This window comes from Schistocerca cancellata, chromosome 4 (assembly GCF_023864275.1).
Source record: "Schistocerca cancellata isolate TAMUIC-IGC-003103 chromosome 4, iqSchCanc2.1, whole genome shotgun sequence".
NCBI classification, from domain to species: Eukaryota; Metazoa; Arthropoda; class Insecta; order Orthoptera; family Acrididae; genus Schistocerca; species Schistocerca cancellata.
In genome coordinates this window covers 554,320,171-554,341,066 of record NC_064629.1, presented here as the reverse complement: position 1 = coordinate 554,341,066, position 20,896 = coordinate 554,320,171, and the positions used below count along the sequence as shown (strand labels likewise).

Here is a 20,896-nt window from a genome sequence, read left to right as displayed (position 1 = left end):
TTAGATAAGTCAGTTATCAATACTTTGTGCACTTCAAAGGTTTTACAATGCAAATGAAGTGAGACTTCAGATCATGCTGAGAAATTAGGCCAAGTAATCTGAAAAACTGTTATATGAGTCATTTAAAAAAGAACTGGGGACAAAATGACTGAAAATTTTGAAAGGGTGATATATTTAAATAACAAGCTGATCAACAGAAAAGTAATCCAGTTGGAGCAGATGTGATTAAGTGTGTGCAGTGCCACCACCTGGGTAGACTACTGCATGCTTGCAGTACTAGGCTTGGAGAATACTAGCAGGAGAGTGAAGAGAGCCACACACAATTTAATGTTTGCTGTTCTGTGGAGCCCAATTCTGCTGTTTAGCTCAGGAGAAGCCAATTCAAGACAATGGCACATTGATGACTCACAAACATTTCACTCTTTTTTACAGTTTGTTATAATTAAATGTCATAGAAGCATTAAATGCTTTCATATTAATTTTACAGTGAGGTGACAGAAGTTATGGGATAGTGATATGCACATATAAAGATGGTGGTAGTGTGGTGTTGTTGAGTATCAAGTTCAGTGCAAGAAGTATCCACTACTCCAAAGATTGTCAACAAGGCATTGTGGAAGGTGGTGGTGGCTCCATAATGGTGTGGGCTGTGCTTTCATGGAATGGATTGCGTCCTCTGGTCTAACTAAACCAATAATTGGCTGGAATTGGTTATGTTTGGCTACTGAAGACCATTTGCAGCCATTCATGGACTTCATGTTCCCAAACAACACTGTCATGTCACCAGGCCATGATCATTCATGATGGATTTGAAGAACATTCTGGACAGTTCAAGAAAATGATTTGGCCATGCAGATCACCTGACGTGAATCCCATTGAACATTTATGGGGCATAATTGACAGGTCAGTTCATGCACAACATCCTGCATCAGCAACACTTTAGTAATCATGGTTGGCTCGAGAGGCAGCAAGGCTCAGTATTTCTGCAAGAGACTTCCAATGTCTTTTTGGTCCATTCCATGTCAAGTTACTGTACTATGCTGGGCAAGAAAAGGTCCGACACAATATTAGGGGGTATCCATGACTTCTGCCACCTCGTTGTAAGATGAATGAATGTTAATGACTAATTTGGTTAAACTACAGCATAATGTAATGCTATGAGTGAGGCAGTTCAGAAGCAGAAGGATGTAGTTTCTAATATATGTGCTAATTTTTTTTTCCAGTTGTAAAAGATTCTTGGACCTTAATATTGATTTGATAAAAGTAAGTTCTGCAATCTTAGATGTTGTTTCCGTATAAGATAGTTCTCTCTCAGGAGTATCTGTGTTGGACTTTATGACATCATTCCAATTAAAAAAACAAAAGATTACATTGTTGCAAGTGACGAACAGCAGTAATAATTTATAGTCTCCCTTGTGACAAATAGTGGCTGTTTATTTCTGAGTATGTTGTGATTTTCAAGTGTGTATATGTATGTAATATGCATCAAAACATTCGCCATAGACTTGCCCATCACCTAATGTAGGTTCTCTGAATTTCGTTTGTAGTTTTAGTTTTTATAATCAAACGTTCCTCAAATATAGTAAAATGTGTAAAATATAGCACACACATAAACACTAGGTTATGCTACACAAGTCAGTCAGTTAGCAGAATTTTTATGTAGCATTCACATTCTTGTCTTCAGTAACTCACAACCAAAATATCACCTTCCAACATAACCTAGAACTCAAGCAAGGGCACCGATATGATAGTTTGACGGCTAGGGGGTGGGGGGAGGGGGCAGCAGTGGGGGCTAGACCTGGGGGTGTGGAGTATTTTTAATATTTTTGAAGAGAAATGGTGACTTGTAAGTAGTCATAAAAAATTTCCATTTCCAGCACTGTTAAAAAGCTGTGTAATACCTACTTTTCAATCATTTTCTCAGAAGAAAAACACCTGACTATACTATATCTTTTTCGATTCCCTGAGAGCTAGAGGATGCCACCCCATTTCCCCCGGGTATGGATGCCCTTGCATGTGGGTGCCCATGGTTATGCTGCAAATTTGTTTGTAAACCTTCCCTTCACAAAGAAAAAGTAGTTGTGAGTCAGGATATAGTTGGTAAGGGGTATAAGCAATTAGGTGGTGGGTTTGGGGTTTGAAGGAGGTTGGGAGAGGTAGTATTTGATAACAGCAAGACCATGGGCATGAGAGATGCTGGTGTACAGGGAGATGGTGTCCACAGTGTTGAGTAGGGACTCAGGAGGTAAACAGATGGGAATGGTGGAAAGTCAGTGAAGGACGTGGTTAGTATCTTCAGTGTGGGAGGCTAGGTTTCAGGCAATTGGATGGAGGTTTTGTTCAACAAGAAAAGAAATTCTTTCAGTGGGAGCACAATAGCCAGCTACAATGGGGCATCCAGGATTTTTAGGTCTGTGGATTTTGGGGAGCATGTAGAAGGTGGGTGCACAGGGTGTTGTTAGTGTGAGGTGGGAGATGGCCTCAGGTGAGACGTTCTGGGTACAACTTATGAATTTCAGTAAGGATTGGAGGTTATGTGGGACTTCTGGGATGGGATCCTTCTGGCAGAGCTTGTAGGTAAAGGAGTCAGCCAGCTCGTGGAGGCCTTCCATTAGGTATTCATTGCTACTCATCACAACAGTGGTGGAGCCTTTGTCTGCAGGGAGAATGATTAGGTCAGGATCTGTTTTCAGGTTGCGTATGGTTGTCTTTCCCTCTGTCAAAAGGTTAGTGTTCTGAGGAAGGAACTTGCGGAAGGATACAGGGGCCAAGTTGGAGGTAAGGAATTCCTGAAAGCTGACTATTGAGCTATTGAGTAGTTAGCTGTGAGGAAGGGGGGGGGGGGGGGGGAGGGGCTAATTGTTGGATGGAGGTATAAACTGAGAGAGACAAGATTCAATTTTGGGATTAAGTAGAGTTTTGTTGGAGGGATTGGTGGTGCCCCAAGGCAGAACTAGGATGTCGACAGGTTGGACAGTTTATGTAGGTGGTATCTGGAATGCTCCTTTAGGTATTGGAATGCAAGGGTTTCTATTTTAGAGATGTTGTGTATGTAGTGAGGAATGCACACTAGCAGTATGTTGCAAAAGGAATACAGGTAATCGGAGGTGTCTGTACCATGGAAAGGACTGCACAAACCAATTACTGAAAGAACACATCTCCAGAGCACAGATGTCCCAGAACCACCTGTATTCCCTCTGGAACATACTGTTACTGCGCAATCCTCACTAAATGCCCAACATCTCTGAAAAAGAAACCCTTGCACTCCAACACCTGGACGATCATTCCAGCCCAGCCCAGCTGACCCCTTCAAATTACCAAGTCCTCAAAAACTCCCTTCCAACACTCCACAAAACCCAAAAACCAAGCAAACCCAAAAGACTGTTATTAACATCCCTACTGAAAACCTCACTCCTATAGAATTTTCAGTCCTATTCAAAGGTCCATCCTTCCGCCCTACTCCAAATTTAACTATGTTGGACTTGTCAAAGATGTACTCTCTTTCTCCTAATGCCTAAACTGAAAACACTTCTTTGTCACCAATCCTTCCAACCAAAGCCATCCTCATCCCAACATTGAACCTTGGCTCTCCCAGTTCATACCACCATACAACCATGATCTTCCACCCCCCTACCTCCTGCCCACCACACAGTCAGATTCTAGGAATTCCTTACCTCCAACTTGGACCTACTATCCTTCCCCAAGTCCCATCCTCAGAGCATTAACCTTTTGGCAGAAGGAATGACAGCCATACACAATCTGAAACAGCACCTGGAACAGGATATGCAGCACACTTCTACCAAAATAAAGAAGCCTAAGAATGTGCAAAATGTTAGGAAGAAAAAAGTGCTAGCAGACATGGATGAGGTGTAGGCCCTCAATTGCAGGAAAACTTTAGGGTGAGGTACCAGGTCACCAGCATTTTCAAACCAAATGCAAGAGTAAGTGAAGAGATAGGATAATTTTGTAAGGATTTTTCAAATGACAACCACGTAGTGACAATGGGTGGGGCCAAAAACAGTTTGGACAGAAATTGGGTGTATGACATAGGAGATGCCCTGGACAAGATAAGCTTCCCTGACTCGTGGCACCAATGTACACTTTGTTGAGATGTGCTGACAGGCAGTACGTTAGGGTCAATACTGTTCCTAATATACATCAATCACTTTCATGACAGCTTTAGTCTTAGGGACTAAATTCTGTTTGCTGGTGACAACAATATTATAGTGTCAAAAATGCAATAGAGCTCCTTGCAATGAAAGAAAATGAAATGCTCAAGGAAGTTTAAAACCAGTCAATGTGCAATAAAGTGACAATGAACATAAAGCAAAAAAATACCTTGAATTTCCGCATGAACAGAAAAAATAACACTGTTAAATTAAAGACAATATTATGAAATGGGTAGATTGCTACTCACTATATTGTGGAGATGCTGAGTCGCAGACAAGCCCAATGAAAAGACTGTCAAACAAGTGAGCTTTCTGCCAAGAGGACTTTAATCACAATTAGACAACATACACACACTCACTCATGCAAACACAGCTCACATACACATGACCAAGTCTCTTGTTGCCAAAGTCAGACTGCGAGCAGCAGTGCATGATGGGAGAAGCAATGTGGGTGGTGGGGGTAAGGAGGAGACTGGAGCAGGGAGGGGGAGGGATTGTGGGGTAGGGGTGGGAGATGATCAAGTGCTGCTTGTGGGAGTATACAGTACAAGGTGGAGAGAGGGTAGGGCAGCTAGGTGCAGTCAGGAGATTAGACAGAGAGCAAGGGGGAGGAGATGGTACAGAGAGTTGTGTAATGCTGGAGTTGGAACAGGGAAGGAGATAGGTGGATATAGGACAATGACTGACAAAGTTTGATGCCAGGAAGGTTACGGGAACATAGAATATACTGTGGGGAGAGCTCCCACCTGCGTAATTCAGAAAAGTTGGTGTTGTTAGGAAGGATATAGATGGCGCTGGTTGTAAAGCAGCTATTACAATGGACAGTGTGCTCAGCAACTGGGTGGTCCAGCTGTTTCCCGGCCACAGTTTGTCATTGGCTATTGATGAGGACAGACAGCCTGCTGGTTGCCATGCCCACGTAGCAAGCACCACAGGGGTTGCAGCTTAGTTTGTATATCACATGACTAGTTTCACAGGTAGCCCTGTCTCTGATGGGATAGGTGACGCTTCTGACCAGACTGGAGTAGGTGGTGTTGGAAATATGTATGGGACAGCTCTTGCATCTAGGTCTATTACAGGGATATGATCCATAAGGCAAGGGGTTGGAAGTGGGGGTTGTGTAGGGATGGACAAGGATATTGTGTAAATTAAGTGGGTGGCGTAATAGCATTGTGGGAGGGGTGGGAAGGACAGTGGGTATGACATTCTTAGTTTGAGGGCATGATGCGAGGTAGTCAAAAACCTGGCAGAGAATGTTATTCAGTTGCTAATGCTCCTCTGTGGCCAGATGGTGGAACTTTGAGAGATGGGGGTGACTGGAGAGGTAAGGCACAGGAGTTATGTTTCTATACTAGGTTGGGAGGGTAATTACAACCTGTGAAGGCTTCATTGAGACACTTGGTATATTTTGAGAGGGACTGCTCAACACTACTGATGTGACAGGCATGGGTGGCTAGGCTGGGACTTCTTGGAATAGAATGGGTGGTAGTTGTCAACGTGGAGGTATTGCTGGTGGTTGATAGGTTTGATACGGAGAGAGGTACTGATGCAGTCATCTTTGAGGTGGAGGTTAACATTGAGGAAGGTTGCTTATTGGTTTGAGGAGGACCTGGTGAAGCAGATGGGGGAGAAGGTGTTGAGGTTCTGGATGAATGTGGATCCAGATCACAAAGATGTCATAAGTGAATCTGAACCAGGTGAGGGGTTTGGTATTCTGGATGGTTAGGAAGGATTCCTCTAGATGATTGTGGTTCTTTCTGCAGTTGTAAGGTCATCTTGCATGTTGAGAGATTTTGGGAATGGTGAGACCAGGTTAAAGGTTAAGAAATTCTGGAGAGTTAACAGGGAGTGACTAGGGGGCAGTGGGGGTGGATCACAGTTGGATGGAGGAGTGAACAGAGTCAGGCTGGGTTCAACATTGCCGGCCGGTGTGGCTGAGCGGTTCTAGGCGCTGCAGTCTGGAACCGGGCGGCCTCTACGGTCACAGGTTAGAATCCTGCCTCGGGCATGGATGTGCGTTATGTCCTTAGGTTAGTTAGGTTTAAGTAGTTCTAAGTTCTAGGGGACTGATGACCTCAGATGTTGAGTCCCATAGTGCTCAGAGCCATTTTTGGTTCAACATTGGTCTTTGGTTGAGTCTGGTTGGTAGGGTTATTGGAAAAAAAGTGTTTCCACTGTAGCAACTGGAAGAAGGAGAGACAGTCTTTAATAAGTCCTGCATGATTGAATTTGGGAGTGGGGTAAAAAGTGAGGCCTTTGGAAAGGACTGATACTTCTGTGGGGCTAAGGCTTTTGGAGGAAAGGTTCATGGCTGTGTTTTGGGTCTGTTTAGATTCTGGATTCTGTATGCTGATGGGAGGGAGTTTTGAGGGTGGGGTAAATTTGTTAGGGTTAGTCAGCTATGAGGGGATGTAGGGGATGTTTGGAGGTTGTTGTAGAGGTGGTGGACAGTGGTAGTCCAACATGGGAGTAGGAAGTGAACAGGTTGGAGAGTTTTTTTGAGGTGGCACTGTGTGACTGCATAATAGACATGAAATTTGCAGGAATGAATGCTGATTCTCAGCTAAACTTGTGTGAACACACAGATACTTGCAAACAGAGTGTCATCAGCTCGTTATGCCCTTTGAATACTCCCTTCAGTGTGTAACATCTAGTTCTTTTAGTTACACACTATTCATATACTGAATTCTTAGCTATGGAATTCTTTTCTGGTGTTCACACACACACAGGACTGTTTTATTTGCATTAATTTAACATTCTCTTTTTTAGAATCTTCATTTTAGTCTTCAGCTCTGTAAAATCAATAATGAATCAAGCTACCCAACCATTACTAACCACTGGAGGAATCTTCTGCCCACCAGTATACCCATCTCTTTTTGACAAACAAACAACTTCAGTGAGTATTGACCATGCTGTTCCAATTTTCAAGAGTACTCTGATCCAGAGGAGATTATGCAGATGATACAACCTAATATGAAACATATATCAACTGTGGGGGTTCATTCCCCAACAGCCAGTGCTCATACATGGTCTCTCCAAACAAACTGATATTTCAAAAGGAAGAGGAGAATGTTATTTTCTTTCCCTTTGTACTTATTATCACCTCAGTCATTTGAAACAATTGGTTCTTTGTTTGCTAGTAAGATGTTTCCATCTCATAACACAAATTTGGAATTTTTGTAAAACTAAATAAAGAAATGGTTGTAAAGCATATTTCCAAAATAATCATGAAATTACAATCAGCATTACACACTATCTGGACAGAGAATTGCTCTAAGATTACCTTCCGATGGCTGTAATACTTGTGGTGGAACTCCAACATTCAGCCATAGAGATCCTTCAGCTGACGCCAAATGATTCTCAGCACTGCAAATGTACTCCCCAGAATCAGCAATGTCAACACTCAAAATTTTTAACATTCCAAAATTTTTATCCTGTAACATCAAAAATTACTTTATTATAAACTATTCATGCCAATGGGTGGTAAAAAATACATAAATCTAAAAAAGAGAAATAAATTATGAGCCACCTCAGCTATGAATTGTAACAGGTTATTGAAAAGCATTTTATGATCCTTATGACTTAGTTATAGAATTGATTATCACTATATTAAACATAAATAAGTAAATAAACAAGTCTTTTTTTTCTCTGACAATTTGTGACTTCATGCATAATATGCAAAGCTGTTTAATCAGATAATCTCTGCATGCCTGTAAACCAGTCATTAATGATAGGACTCAACATTCTATACAAAAAAAATGTACCCACATTTATCTCTAACTTTCTGTTTCAACATTTTCTGAGTGATACAGAAATACATTTTATTCATAGTAATAACACCACAGAAATGCAGAAATTGTCATTAAACTTTTCACTTAAACAAAACTGCCATAATGTCCTGCTACTTGGCATGGGACAATAGGATGCAGTATTTCTCAGTCATCATCTGACCAGGGAATTAGTTAGCTCCATCAGTTACAATTTATCATGGAAACAAAAGTGATGTATGCTCGGAAATTTTACACATACAAAATAATAACTGGAGTCAAACTGACAGGTATAACCTCCAATTATAAATTAAATCACTAATGTATTCATTACTAAACAGTCAACTAACCAACAGACACCAAGCTCACTTAATAAATAATTTACTGGAAAAGTGTAGACTTAGCATAACTATCTACTAAAGTTCCACTAATGTCAATGATTAATAAAACTACCTCAGCTGTATTATTACACATCTATTGTGTTACAACGACCAGTTTCACTTTTTGAACATCTTCAGGTTGCCAAGTTGTGCAAAAGTAATGACATAAGTCTGGTTGTCACAGATAATGACCAAATCCAGAACACTGCTCATAAACATTCAGCTGACCGCCTGGCAAATGTTGGAGCGCATGTCATGCACCTCACCATATTTCTGCCAGGCAGTGGACAGAATATTTATGAGAAGTGTTTGGATTTTGTCTTTAGGATTACCTAAAACAAGCAGACCATATATGTCATCACTTTAGCACAACTCAGAAACTCGAAGATGTCCAAAGAACAAAACTTACCATGAAACTACAAATGTACAACAATAAAGCTGTGATGGTTTTTATTAATCATTAAATTTAGCATGTACTTAGAAGGAAGACAAGCAAGAATAAAAGAACTTCAGAAGACTTCAAAAGCAAACATGAAGGTAATCTTGCATGCGGGCATGAAAACAAAGCCAATATTTTAACAACCATCTTCTTCGATTATTAGATGAATGCATCATTTTTCCACTTGAGCTGTTATTTATTTTAATTTTTCCTTTGTCTCACAACTAGTTTACAGGCAAATACACTGCCATACGTAAGGTATCTTTTTCTGGCTCAAACTCAGGATAATGGCTTAAAATGCCAAAACTAGTGTGAAATGGAAAAAACTAACCTAACCTAAAAGAAATTAAGTAAATAACAGCCTAAGTGGAAGAATGATATATTCATTTTTCAGCAAACACTTTTTGTCAGTGTCAGAACCAATAGGGCTCTGTTAACGAAAATTTGAGTCTTACACTGGAATACATTTTCCTAGTGAAAGAAGCTACTAAGGTCATAAATATAAGCATGGGTATTCACGACCAAGATACAAGGTACAAAAAAGCCTTTTACCTGTTTAATGGAAGATTAACTTTAACAGCAAAAAGTCCCTCTGTGAAAGGAGCTGTTTTTAATAATTTGTTATCAAATGAAGTTATGACGATGACAGGGGATACTTCTAAAAAGCAACTCAAGCCGTGGCTTATAAAAAAAATGCCCCTATAACTTAGATCTAAAATGAATAATAATGCAGGACACAATCCTGTGCTAGAAACAAGTATAGTAATTGTAGTATATTGTAAAATATTTGTAATTTGTAACTATAAAAATTATACATAGTTAATTATGACATACATGTAAAATTACTTGTTACGAGCAGATAATAAATAAATAAATAAACATCTGTGAAATGCATATTAGCACTGTCACAATATTTTAAATTGAAAGAAAAATCATTTCTCTGAAAAATAAAAATTCCACTGAAGTAGATAACAATTCTATCAAATCTCTTGAAATTAATTCTATAACTGATGTGGTGAATCACACTTTCAGTGCATCCTTACAACAAGGAACTATCCCTGACAGACTTAAATTACTCGCGTGAGACCCCTCATGAAGAAATGTGACCAAAATTGATGTTTCAAATTAACAACCAAAATCCCCCCTGACAGATTTTTCAAAAATATTGGACAAAGCTCATGTGAGAAGTGATTTTGTAACATCTAGAGATATTTAATATTCTCAGGAAATGCCAATTTCATTTCTGAAAAGGCCTATCAACTGAAAAATCACTCTATGCTTTTATAAATAAAGTCTTGGTATCCCTGAATGGCAAAATGGTGACAACAGAATTGATTTGTGTCTTGTCAAAAGCCTTTGACACTGTAGATCATCAAATGCTATCACAGAAAACTAACCTTTTAGAAATAAGTGGTACAACAAATAGATAGCTTCAGCCACACTTCAAAAACAGGAAGCAGAAAGTGTTATTAGATAGTATAGACAGTTTTTGTAGTAGCTTCACTTCCTCAGAGTTGAAAATCATCAACTATGCAGTGCTATGAGGATTAGTTTCTGGTCCTTTACTGTTCCTGATATTTATAAATGACATACCACAATGCAGAAACATACAATGAAATTTTACCATTTCTGCAAATGATACCAACATTCTGATTGATGGTCATACCCAGGAAAAATCTTCAAGGATTTATTAACAAATTTCTCATGGATTTAGCAAGATATTTTAGTGTCGATGAGCGCTTACTATTCAATGTGAAACACAGGCAATAGAAAAAGTTCTTGGGTGTCATAATTGATTGCAGCATGAACTGATCACACCATATACAGTAAAACCTCGTTAACACGAATCCGAAGGGACCGAAAAATCGGGAGTTCATGTTAAAAAAATTCATGTTAAGTGAAAAACACAGATTTTGATAAGTATACATGTACAGCAGTACACTAATGTGTTATACACTACACTATCAATCACGTTATTGTAGACTTATAACACATTAAAGTGATTGTAAAATTACAAGTACTCACAAATTATGTATGTTACTTTCTTGGAAAAAATTTGGTCATGGTTCACTGATGTTCATGGGAATGATAATATTTTGTAATTTCACAACCAATTGTAATGATAGCATCTGTACACCCAGCAGTGACGTCAGATGTTGAAGCATACCGTTCTAAACAGTCCAAGGCTGTAAACATCTCCTGATGGGTAAGTGGAACGGTACCTGTATTCTCTTCCTCTTCACTTTCTTCTAATGGCCCTTCTTGCACCTCGTTCACAGCTTTTGGCACACCCGATTCCACAGAAGCACATATGGCAACATCGTCGTCTACACTAATGAATTCTTCGAAACTAATCCCAGGGTTTGCAATGTCCTGCAGAACTGTCCATTCATCAGGTGAAGTGGCATCTTCTAACTCGTGGACATCTTAAGTGTTGCTATGTCTCCAAGCTCTGTTAAAGCACTTCCCTATATGATGTGGTGATACTGAGTTCCAGGCTGCTGCGATGGGTTTTATTGCGTCAAGCAAATTCCAATTTGGGGTTGCACTATTGTTTTCAGCAGCACAAACTGCTGCTCTTACAAGTCGCTTATGATAAGCTCTCTTTATGAGAGAGATTATGACTTGGTCCACAGACTGAAGGTGGCTTGCAGTGTTGGGTGGAAAAAACTGAACCTTTATGTTGGATAGGTTCAAATTATGAATGTTATGGGCAGTACATCTGTCTAATGTAAGAAGAACATGTCTATTTCGAGCAACCATTCGACTGTTGAAAGGAAATTGTGAAATGATGTTCCATCGATCAAAGCCTTCTTGTGGTGAGAGTAGATGCAAGGTAAAGTGTCCATATTTATGTTTTTAAAACAATGTGGTTTCTCGGATTTACCGATAACCCAGGGACAAAACTTCTCACTGCCGTCAGCATTATAGCACAGTACAACACTCACACGACACGTGACACTTATCACCTTTTTTCCCCAGGGTGTGATTTGGAAAAAGATTGTAGAAAAATCCAGTTTCATCCATGTTAAACACATCATCTGAGGCATACTTTTCCCTCACTCAGTTGAATTCATGCAACCAGCTGTTCGTACTTTCTTCATCAACTTTATTTGCTTCACCACAAATTTGTACAGATTAAATTGAATGTCTCTTTTGGAACCGATACAACCAACCAGCAGTACAACAGAAGTCTTCGATGCACATATCTTTAGCAATATCATTTGCTTTGACTGAATCACAGGGCCAGTTATAGGTATGTTAGATGCATGCATATGATTGAACCATTCTAGCAGTAACTTCATACTTGGCAGTATGAAGTCGTTTAGATTTGTTTCCAGAATCTGATGCCGCAGCATCAATCATTTTTTCTCGATTCTTAATAATCGTAGATAAAGTAGATTTAGGTATTCCAAACTGCTCTGCAATTGCTGTTTTCTTGGTACCAGGATACACTTCATCTAGAATCTTAAGCTTTAACTGTTCATTTAGAGTTGTCTGTTACCTCTTTGCCATTTTTGCGTGCTATGGTACCGGTTGTAACTGTAGTTTTTATTCAGTATTCCAACTTGATAAAGCTACGACTAACAGAACACCTGTCAAATCTGGCACTGAGTACATTCATAAATGCTGCTGCACACATTATAGAATGTCTTACAATGTACAACATACACTGATTGTTGAGGTGATAATTGCAGCTACGACCTACAATACGTAAAAAACGAGTCAACAATAAGTATAATTAGCTTTGTAGTTACATTTCCTACATTCATTTGAAAAAAAAATATGCTTTAGAATACTCAAAGGTCGGAAGTTTGTGTTACTTCACACTAGTGAGGTTATACTGTATTAAACCTTCAGAAAAGACAGAGCTCATTTAGTTTTTACCTTACATTATTACCTCTTACAGTAGGAACTTAAACATTATGAAAGAGCCACCTATTGATACTTCCACTCTTTCATGATTTACATTTTGGGGAAACCAGTCATTAGCAAAGAAAATATTCTTGGCCAAAAGACGTGATGTAAGATAACAAGTGGTGCACACTCTAGATTTATCTGCAGAAACCTTTTCTTGAAATTAAAAATTCTTACTACTACTTTCCAATATACAGTTTTGCTTATGTGTTTCATTAGTTAAAATACAGTGTTGTATGAAAGAAACAGCAAACATCATGAATACAAGGCAAGATGGAAAGATGATTTTCACGGTGGTTGTGAAAACATGGTGATGGTGTACAAGAGGATGCATTGCACTTGCAAAAAACTTTATAATGCTCTTCCTCCTTAAATTAAATGTAAATATGATAACAAGTATACATTTAAGGAGGCTCTGAGTCTATTTTTCTGGGCAAGGTCGTTTTACAGTTTGGAAGAGTTTCTAAACCACAGTAAGAAACCCTTGTAGAACTATCAAACAATGGAAAATGCAGGATGGAATGTAACAATATTATGATAAGGCAGAGTGGTTCCAGGTGCCTGAGAGTGCAGTTGTGTGTGTGAGTTGCGTTTGTTTGTTTGTGTGTGTGTGTGTGTGTGTGTGTGTGTGTGTGTGTGTGTGTGTGTGTGTGTGTCTTGTTAATGAAGGCCAATGACCAAAACCTTTAATTGTGAGAGTCTTTTTGTTGTGCCTATCTGCGACTCAGCATCTCCGCTAATATGGTGAGTAGCAACTTTCCTTGTAGAACTATAAAATTTATGTGTGATGTAACATCAGATTAAGCAGTCAAGGAAAGTTCCGAAAGAATGTAAATAATCAGTTAGTGGTCTCCTTTACCCCTAGATTAAACAATTACATAGACATAGTCTTACAGACTGGAAGAGTTTCTAATTCACAGTGAAAAGCCATCCTTGAACTGTAAAATTTGTGTCTTAGGTAATATAATGTAAGACTAAATAATTATGTGTACACTAATATAACATACACAGTTCTTTTCTTTGGTTTTCACTTGCTATGTCTGATATATAGTGCTGTACGGCACGAATTAGCTTGCGTGACCATCCTCTGCAGCAAGTACAAAAATATTTGATTTATAAATAAATAAAGTAAAAAAACTCAAAGTAGTTATGTCTTGAAGTCACAGTTTTCAATCAAATTTCTATAACTAGTGACAGAAGACTGATAGTGCATCACAGCAACAACGACAAACAAGATAAAAAGTGGCAAGAAAAAGTTCAGAACATAAAAACACACTTATGTTTCACAAATAGATCTGTGAGCAGATGAGAGGAAATGCAGATGCTGACTAAAAACATGAAGGACTATCCCGCTGGTGATTCCTTAAGGTGAAGGAAGGTGAAACACATCTGGGAGAAATAAAATACAGTGCAGCAAGAGAAGGTGTTTTTTATTTATAAAAAAAAAAATGTTATATACCAGTTTATGACTTACATTAATCTAACCTAGTTTCACATTCGTCACTTTTATAACATTACTACATATAAAGTCATGTGTTAAAAGGATCACACATGTCCTACATAAGGCATGTGGACAGGAGCAGAGGTGGGTGTACATGGGCCACAGGCTAGTGGAGAATGAAAGCAGGAGGATTGTGACAATGTGGAACGTGTATTGCAGTAATTCCCATCTGTATAATACAGAGAAGCTGGTATTGCGAAAAGGGGGAGGAGAGAGATATCAAGATGACATGGAATGTGAAGCAGCCATTTAAGTCCAGCATGCTGTGCTCATCGATATGTTCTGCTTCTGGAATGTCAACCCTGCTCTTTGTCATAGATTGGTGGAGGTCATTCATATGGATAGGCAGGTGGTTGAGAGTCATGCCCCCATAAATGACTGTGCTTGGTGTAGGGCGGTGATTTCACTGAGTTGTGTGGGGAACTGCCTTTGATAAGGTAGGCTGTGACTATGATGGGTCTGGAATAGAATGAAGTTCTAGTTGTATACATAAGACAGGACCTACATCCAAACCTTCCACAGGGATATGAACCATATAGTAATGATTTGGGAGAGGCATGGCATTTCATAGACAGAGTGGGCAGCAGAATACCACTTTGGGAGGGGCACAGGCAACTCTGATCTACCTCTCCTCCATCTGTAACATATTATTACTCTACAATCCCAATTATCAAAAGCCCAGCACACTTATGCCCTCACTCTCCAACAACTGGAAGAGCACTCCAAATACAATCTTCAAACATTACCATGTTCCTGTCTCAGAACAGCACTGACCAAAAAGAACCTGTTAATGGGCTTGTCAAACTCTCATAACATCCAACTCCTGTCTTGTCAGTCACTTCCAGCTGACACATCCTCCAACACTCCCTTCTAACGTCTCACAAAACAAACCAAGAACTTAAATCCCACACAAGTTTCAGTTCACTCTAAATGTCTCAGCTTCAGCCCCACACCCAAATCCAAGCATGTTGAAATGGTCAAAGATTTATTCTCCTTCACTCAATCCCTGTAGAGGAGAAACTTTTCAGCAATCCTCTTACAAAAACTGAATTAAAGTCAGCATTTATCCTTGCCTCTCCAACTTCATACTTCTGCTGAACTGTGACCCTATGACCCAACCACCTTCTAAACTTTCCAGGAATTCCTTACCTCCACCTTGCTTCACCTTCTTTCCTAGGTCCTTTTTCCAAGGACACAAACCTCTCAGCAGACAAAAGAGCAGTCACCTTCAGTTTTAAAACAAACCCTGATTTGATCATCCTCCCTGGAGACAAAGGCTCTACCAAAATGTGATGAACTGCAGTGATACACTTGTGATTGGTTACTTTATCATTTAGAGGCATAAGTATAGTGACCTAATCCCAACTGCCCAGCATGAACCACACAAACCCTTGGCATATCCCTGAATTTCTCTCCAAAATCTAGCCACTCTCTTCATCCCTGCTACTCCCCCTCTTCCCACAAAATACACACACAAACACATTATATACATTTCCTCAAATCCATAAACTTTGCTACCCAGGACATCCAATTGTAATTGGTTACTCCACCCTCACAGGAAGAATGTCAGCTCAATTTTACCACCACATCCAGTCCACTCCCCTTAGCTTAACTTCCAACACAAACTATTTCTTCAGGTTAAGACCTGCCCCATGCATCCACCCAGCACATCATATTCCACTCCCATCACGGACATATCCTATCCTGTGAAACCAATCATATCGTATACCATCACTTGCGAAAGCTCTGCACAGCATTTAAAATGAGCACGACCATTTATCAGCTGTCTACCCAAATGAATGGATACCTAAAATCTGTGGCCAACAGCAAAGCTGACCACTCTGTGGCAGAAAACGCCATTGATCACAACATGCTTGACTTGAATGGCTGCTTCACAACCAGTTCCACTTGGATTTTTGCCCCAACACCAGCTTCTCTGAATCACATAGGTGGAAGCTGTCTTTACTGAAAGTTAATCTCGCAGTTCTCCTGATTTTCATTTCTGCTAAAAACTGTCCCACACCCACCTCCACCACAGTCCTTGTGCCTCCCACTGTACTACATTAACCTACACTCGCATTGTTTCTTCCTCTGTTCTATCTCCCTCTCCCACCCCTCCTTCCAACCCACTTCATCATGTGGCACACACATCTTTCCTCATCTGTGCTGGGTGCACTTGATGATGCCACATTCCTACCCTGTTTCCTTGGTGTCTTTCTCATCCAACCATCCACCTCCCTTCCCCACCCCTCCTTGCTCTTTTATTTATCTGAAATACTCTCAGTTCCTCAAAAATACTTCAAGGTTAAAAAAAGAAAAATAATCAGAAAGAAAAAAAAGAAAAAGAAGGCATCACCATTAATGACAGTTGCCCAGGCTTTTTCCTAAAACTGTCAATTTGTAATACAGCAATGAGCTCAATAAGCAATCTAAATCACAGGATAATTATGCCAATGCAGGTGATCTGCTGCAGCTTCACTTGGACAGTTGGAAACGGATTTTATTTTTTGGTGGGCAGAGGTTTTGTAGAACCATGTTTTGTCGCTAGAAGCATGTAGAGCAAACATTCCAGAGTCAGGAGAACAAGTGCCATTGCTGGAGAAGCTCAGAACTAGTTTCAGCAGAGTTTATAGTGACAACACTATTGTGAGATTGTAATTTTTGCAATGCCTGACTGTTTTAAACAGCTTGCAGCAGAGAAATTCTGCTTTCTGCTAACAAGGGAACCTCCCCATCGCACCCCCCCCCCCCCCCCCTCAGATTTAGTTATAAGTTGGCACAGTGGATAGGCCTTGAAAAACTGAACACAGATAAATTGAGAAAACAGGAAGAAGTTGTGTGGAACTATGAAAAAAATAAGCAAAATATACAAACTCACCGAGCGAGGTGGCGCAGTGGTTAGCACACTGGACTCGCATTCGGGAGGACGACGGTTCAATCCCGTCTCCGGCCATCCTGATTTAGGTTTTCCGTGATTTCCCTAAATCGTTTAAGGCAAATGCCGGGATCGTTCCTTTGAAAGGGCACGGCCGCTTTCCTTCCCAATCCTTACCTCACCCGAGCTTGCGCTCCGTCTCTAATGACCTCGTTGTCGACGGGACGTTAAACACTAACCACCACCATACAAACTCAGTAGTCCATGCGAAGATAGGCAACATCAAGGATGATCTGAGCTCAGGAGCGCCGTGGTCCCGTGGTTAGCTTGATCAGCTGCGGAACGAGGGGTCCTTGGTTCAAGTCTTCCTTCGAGCGTAAAATTTTATTTTCAGACAATTATCAAAGTTCAGACACTCACACATAATCAACTTCACTCTCCAAAATTCCAGGACATGTTCAGATTTGCTTGGACATACGCAGGATTTGACGGTCTACACACGGAAAAATTTGAAAACGTTAAAAACATATGTTTTGACAGAGCACAGGGAAAAGTGTGCAACTGTGAAACTGTTGGATTCATTTGTTGCAGTTTATGTGACAAACTCTTATGTTTTCATAAATTTTTTGGGAGTAATTCTCACATCCACAAGAAAACCTAAATCGGGCAATGTAGAAGTATCTTTTTACCCATTCACCAAGTGTACAAGTTAGGTGGGTCGATAACATATTCCTGTCATGTGACGCACATGCCCTCACCAGTGTCGTATAGAATATATCAAACATGTTTTCCTGTGGAGAAATCGGTTGACCTATGACCTTGCGATCAAATGTTTTTGGTTCCCATTGGAGAGGCACGTCCTTTCGTCTACTAATCACACGATTTTGCAGTGCGGACGCAAAAAACAGACACTAAACTTATTACAGTGAACAGATAGGTCAATGAACGAATGGACAGATCATACCTTTGCGAAAATAAAGAAAAACTTTTCACTTGAGGGGAGACTTTGATAATTGTCTGAAAATAAAATTTTACGCTCGAAGGAAGACTTGAACCAAGGACCCCTCGTTCCGCAGCTGCTCAAGCTAACCACGGGACCACGGCGCTCCTGAGCTCAGATCATCCTTGATGTTGCCTATCTTCGCATGGACTACTGAGTTTGTATATTTTGCTTATTTTTTCCATAGTTCCACACAACTTCTTCCTGTTTTTTCGACTGATCTGTGTTCAGTTTTTCAAGGCCTATCCACTGTGCCAACTTATAACTAAATCTGAGGGGGTTGCAATGGGGAGGTTCCCTTGTAAGAAAAAGTGTAGCAGAAACTCTTGATGGAAAAACTCAAGTGACTGAGAGGTTTTCCCATTTCAAAAACCACATTCTGATTGTCCTTCTATGATCCAAACACACTAAAACTTTAAAAACATTCATGCAGTCAACAAGGAATATCAATGACGGACCATTGTAGAAATTGTGGAGGAGTCGGGAGTGATTTGGAGTTCAGTGCAGCTACTTGTGGCACAACTTGACCAGAAGAAGGGATCGGTTGGTAGGACATGTTCTGAGGCATCAAGGGATCACCAATTTAATATTGGAGGGCAGCGTGGAGGGTAAAAATCGTAGGGGGAGACCAAGAGATGAATACACTAAGCAGATTCAGAAGGATGTAGGTTGCAGTAGGTACTGGGAGATGAAGAAGCTTGCACAGGATAGAGTAGCATGGAGAGCTGCATCAAACCAGTCTCAGGACTGATGACCACAACAACAACAACAACTTGTGGCACAAGATTTAGAAATGAAAAGGGTGGCTGCCAAATTCGTGCCACGACTGCTGAGTGCTGAACAAAAACAAGGTCACCTGCAAATATGCTGTGTTTTGAAAGAAGAGTCGTGAAATGATCCAATCTTTTATTTCAGAAACCATCCCAGGTGGAGAAACTTGGTGCTATGCTTACAATCCTGAAGCAAAGCAACAGTCATGACAGTGGAAGACTTCAAGTTCACCATGCATCAAGAAAGCTCGTCAAGTGAAATTAAAAATTAAAACAATGCTGATTTGTTTTCTCAATGGGAGAGGAGTCCATTCAGAGTTTGTTCCACAGGGGCAGACAGTTAACCATTCTTTCTACTTGGATGCTTTATAAAGACTGCACAACAGTATGCACCAGAAGCAGCTTGATTTGTGGCAGACAGGTGACTGGCTTTGACAATGCCTCTGCCCACACAGCCCTGTCTGTATGACAATTCTTGACCATAAATAGTATAACCTGGGTTACTCAACCCCCACACTCACCTTCCTTCCCCCATGTGACTTTTTTTGTCTCCTGAATGAAAGGATATATGAAAGGAAAGCATCTTACTGACATTGCTGAGGTAAAGAGAAAAGGACACAGGTGCTGTCAAGCATCACAGAAGATAAATTTAAACATTGTTTTGAAAAATGAAATAACAGATTAGATAAGTGTATTAGTGCAAGTGGAGAGTACGTTTAAGGGGATTGATGGTTTGTGCTTAAAATATGAGTAAATAAATTAAAAATAAGTTTGGATTCTTTTGGGTACCCCTTTGTACATGATATGTTTCTGAATATAGCTACATGCTGGCTATTTATGAGTCTCAATAAAACAATGGTCTATATTTAATAAGAATAACCAATGGCATTGGCATTAGCCCATTGCATGGCACATAAGCAATCAGAACTTTTCTCTCTCTCTCTCTCTCTCTCTCTCTCTCTCTCTCTCACACACACACACACACACACACACACACACACACACACACACAGCTACATTGAACTTCTGGACTACACTCTGCTGACACTGTAGCTCTGCAGCTCAAATGGAGTCCTTATGTTGGATAGAGTGAATGAGACAAGAAACAAGGCATGGAAGGGGAGGGAAGGGTGGCTGACAGTTGGTAGAGAGAGGCCATAGGTGTCAGGAAAGGGTACTGAAAAGAGATGTGGCACAAGAATGCACCATTCACCAGCACTGTTCAGTTGATGCATTACAGAATGATGTGTAGGAGAAGACTGGGAGGGGGAGACACAGCAGAAGTGGGGGAGACACAGCAGAGGTAGGGGAGACTGCAGAGAAGAGGGCGTAGGTGCAGGATGAGGAAAATTAGAATTCTAGGGCAGGGGTGGACGTAGATGTAGGACAGAGTACTGCATAGATGCATGAAGGGCTTGTACCAATGGAATCTTGCATGGTTTAAAAAACAAATGTTGCTGCAAAACATGAAATGTAGAACACAGAATGCCTTTTGCTGCTGTGCTAACTCCATCTCCACTTGACATAAAATGCCTAAATAATGAGCTTGCAAGTGAGCAAGCACCTGCACCAGGTCAGGACTATTGTGGAATCAAAGAAAGTGTTGCAAATACAAGTCCCATCTGTATAATTCAGAGAAGCTAGTGACAGAAGGAAATTTCACAAGGACTTCCCATTATCATAAACATATTTAATATGACTCACATAACTAGTGATAAATTTAAATACAGTATGTTTCAAAAGACTTGTCTGACTTCACATGACTATAGCTTCTACATGAACGAAGAGGGAAGCTAGTGGCAAATATTAACTTATGCATAGAGCTACAAAGATTTTATTTCCAATAGAATCCTTCAATTTTACTAGGGTATGTCTTTTACATTCATGCACACACAAACAAGTGGTACTTTTTACAATAATATTTGGGATAAAGATGTTCATTTTGCTTCACAAATGTTCAATACAGCTGGCACTCGATGTATGATAAACGTCAACTTGATAGTCACATTTGTCTCCTAATTATGTGAGTACATCGGGAGTTACCCATTCACTGTTGTTGTTAATGTGATGTGGCAGTTCA

The 20,896-nt window shown here is 40.1% G+C and overlaps 1 protein-coding gene across 1 annotated transcript in view; it reads right to left on the bottom strand.

Annotated features, from left to right (window-relative positions):
• Positions 1-20,896, bottom strand: part of LOC126185204 (hemicentin-1-like) — a 747,875-nt gene that overhangs the window by 453,666 nt on the left and 273,313 nt on the right. Inside the window, exon 15 of the mRNA XM_049928085.1 lies at positions 7,450-7,600. Coding sequence (XP_049784042.1) covers positions 7,450-7,600 — 151 coding nt within the window. The remainder of the gene's footprint in view (positions 1-7,449; positions 7,601-20,896) is intronic.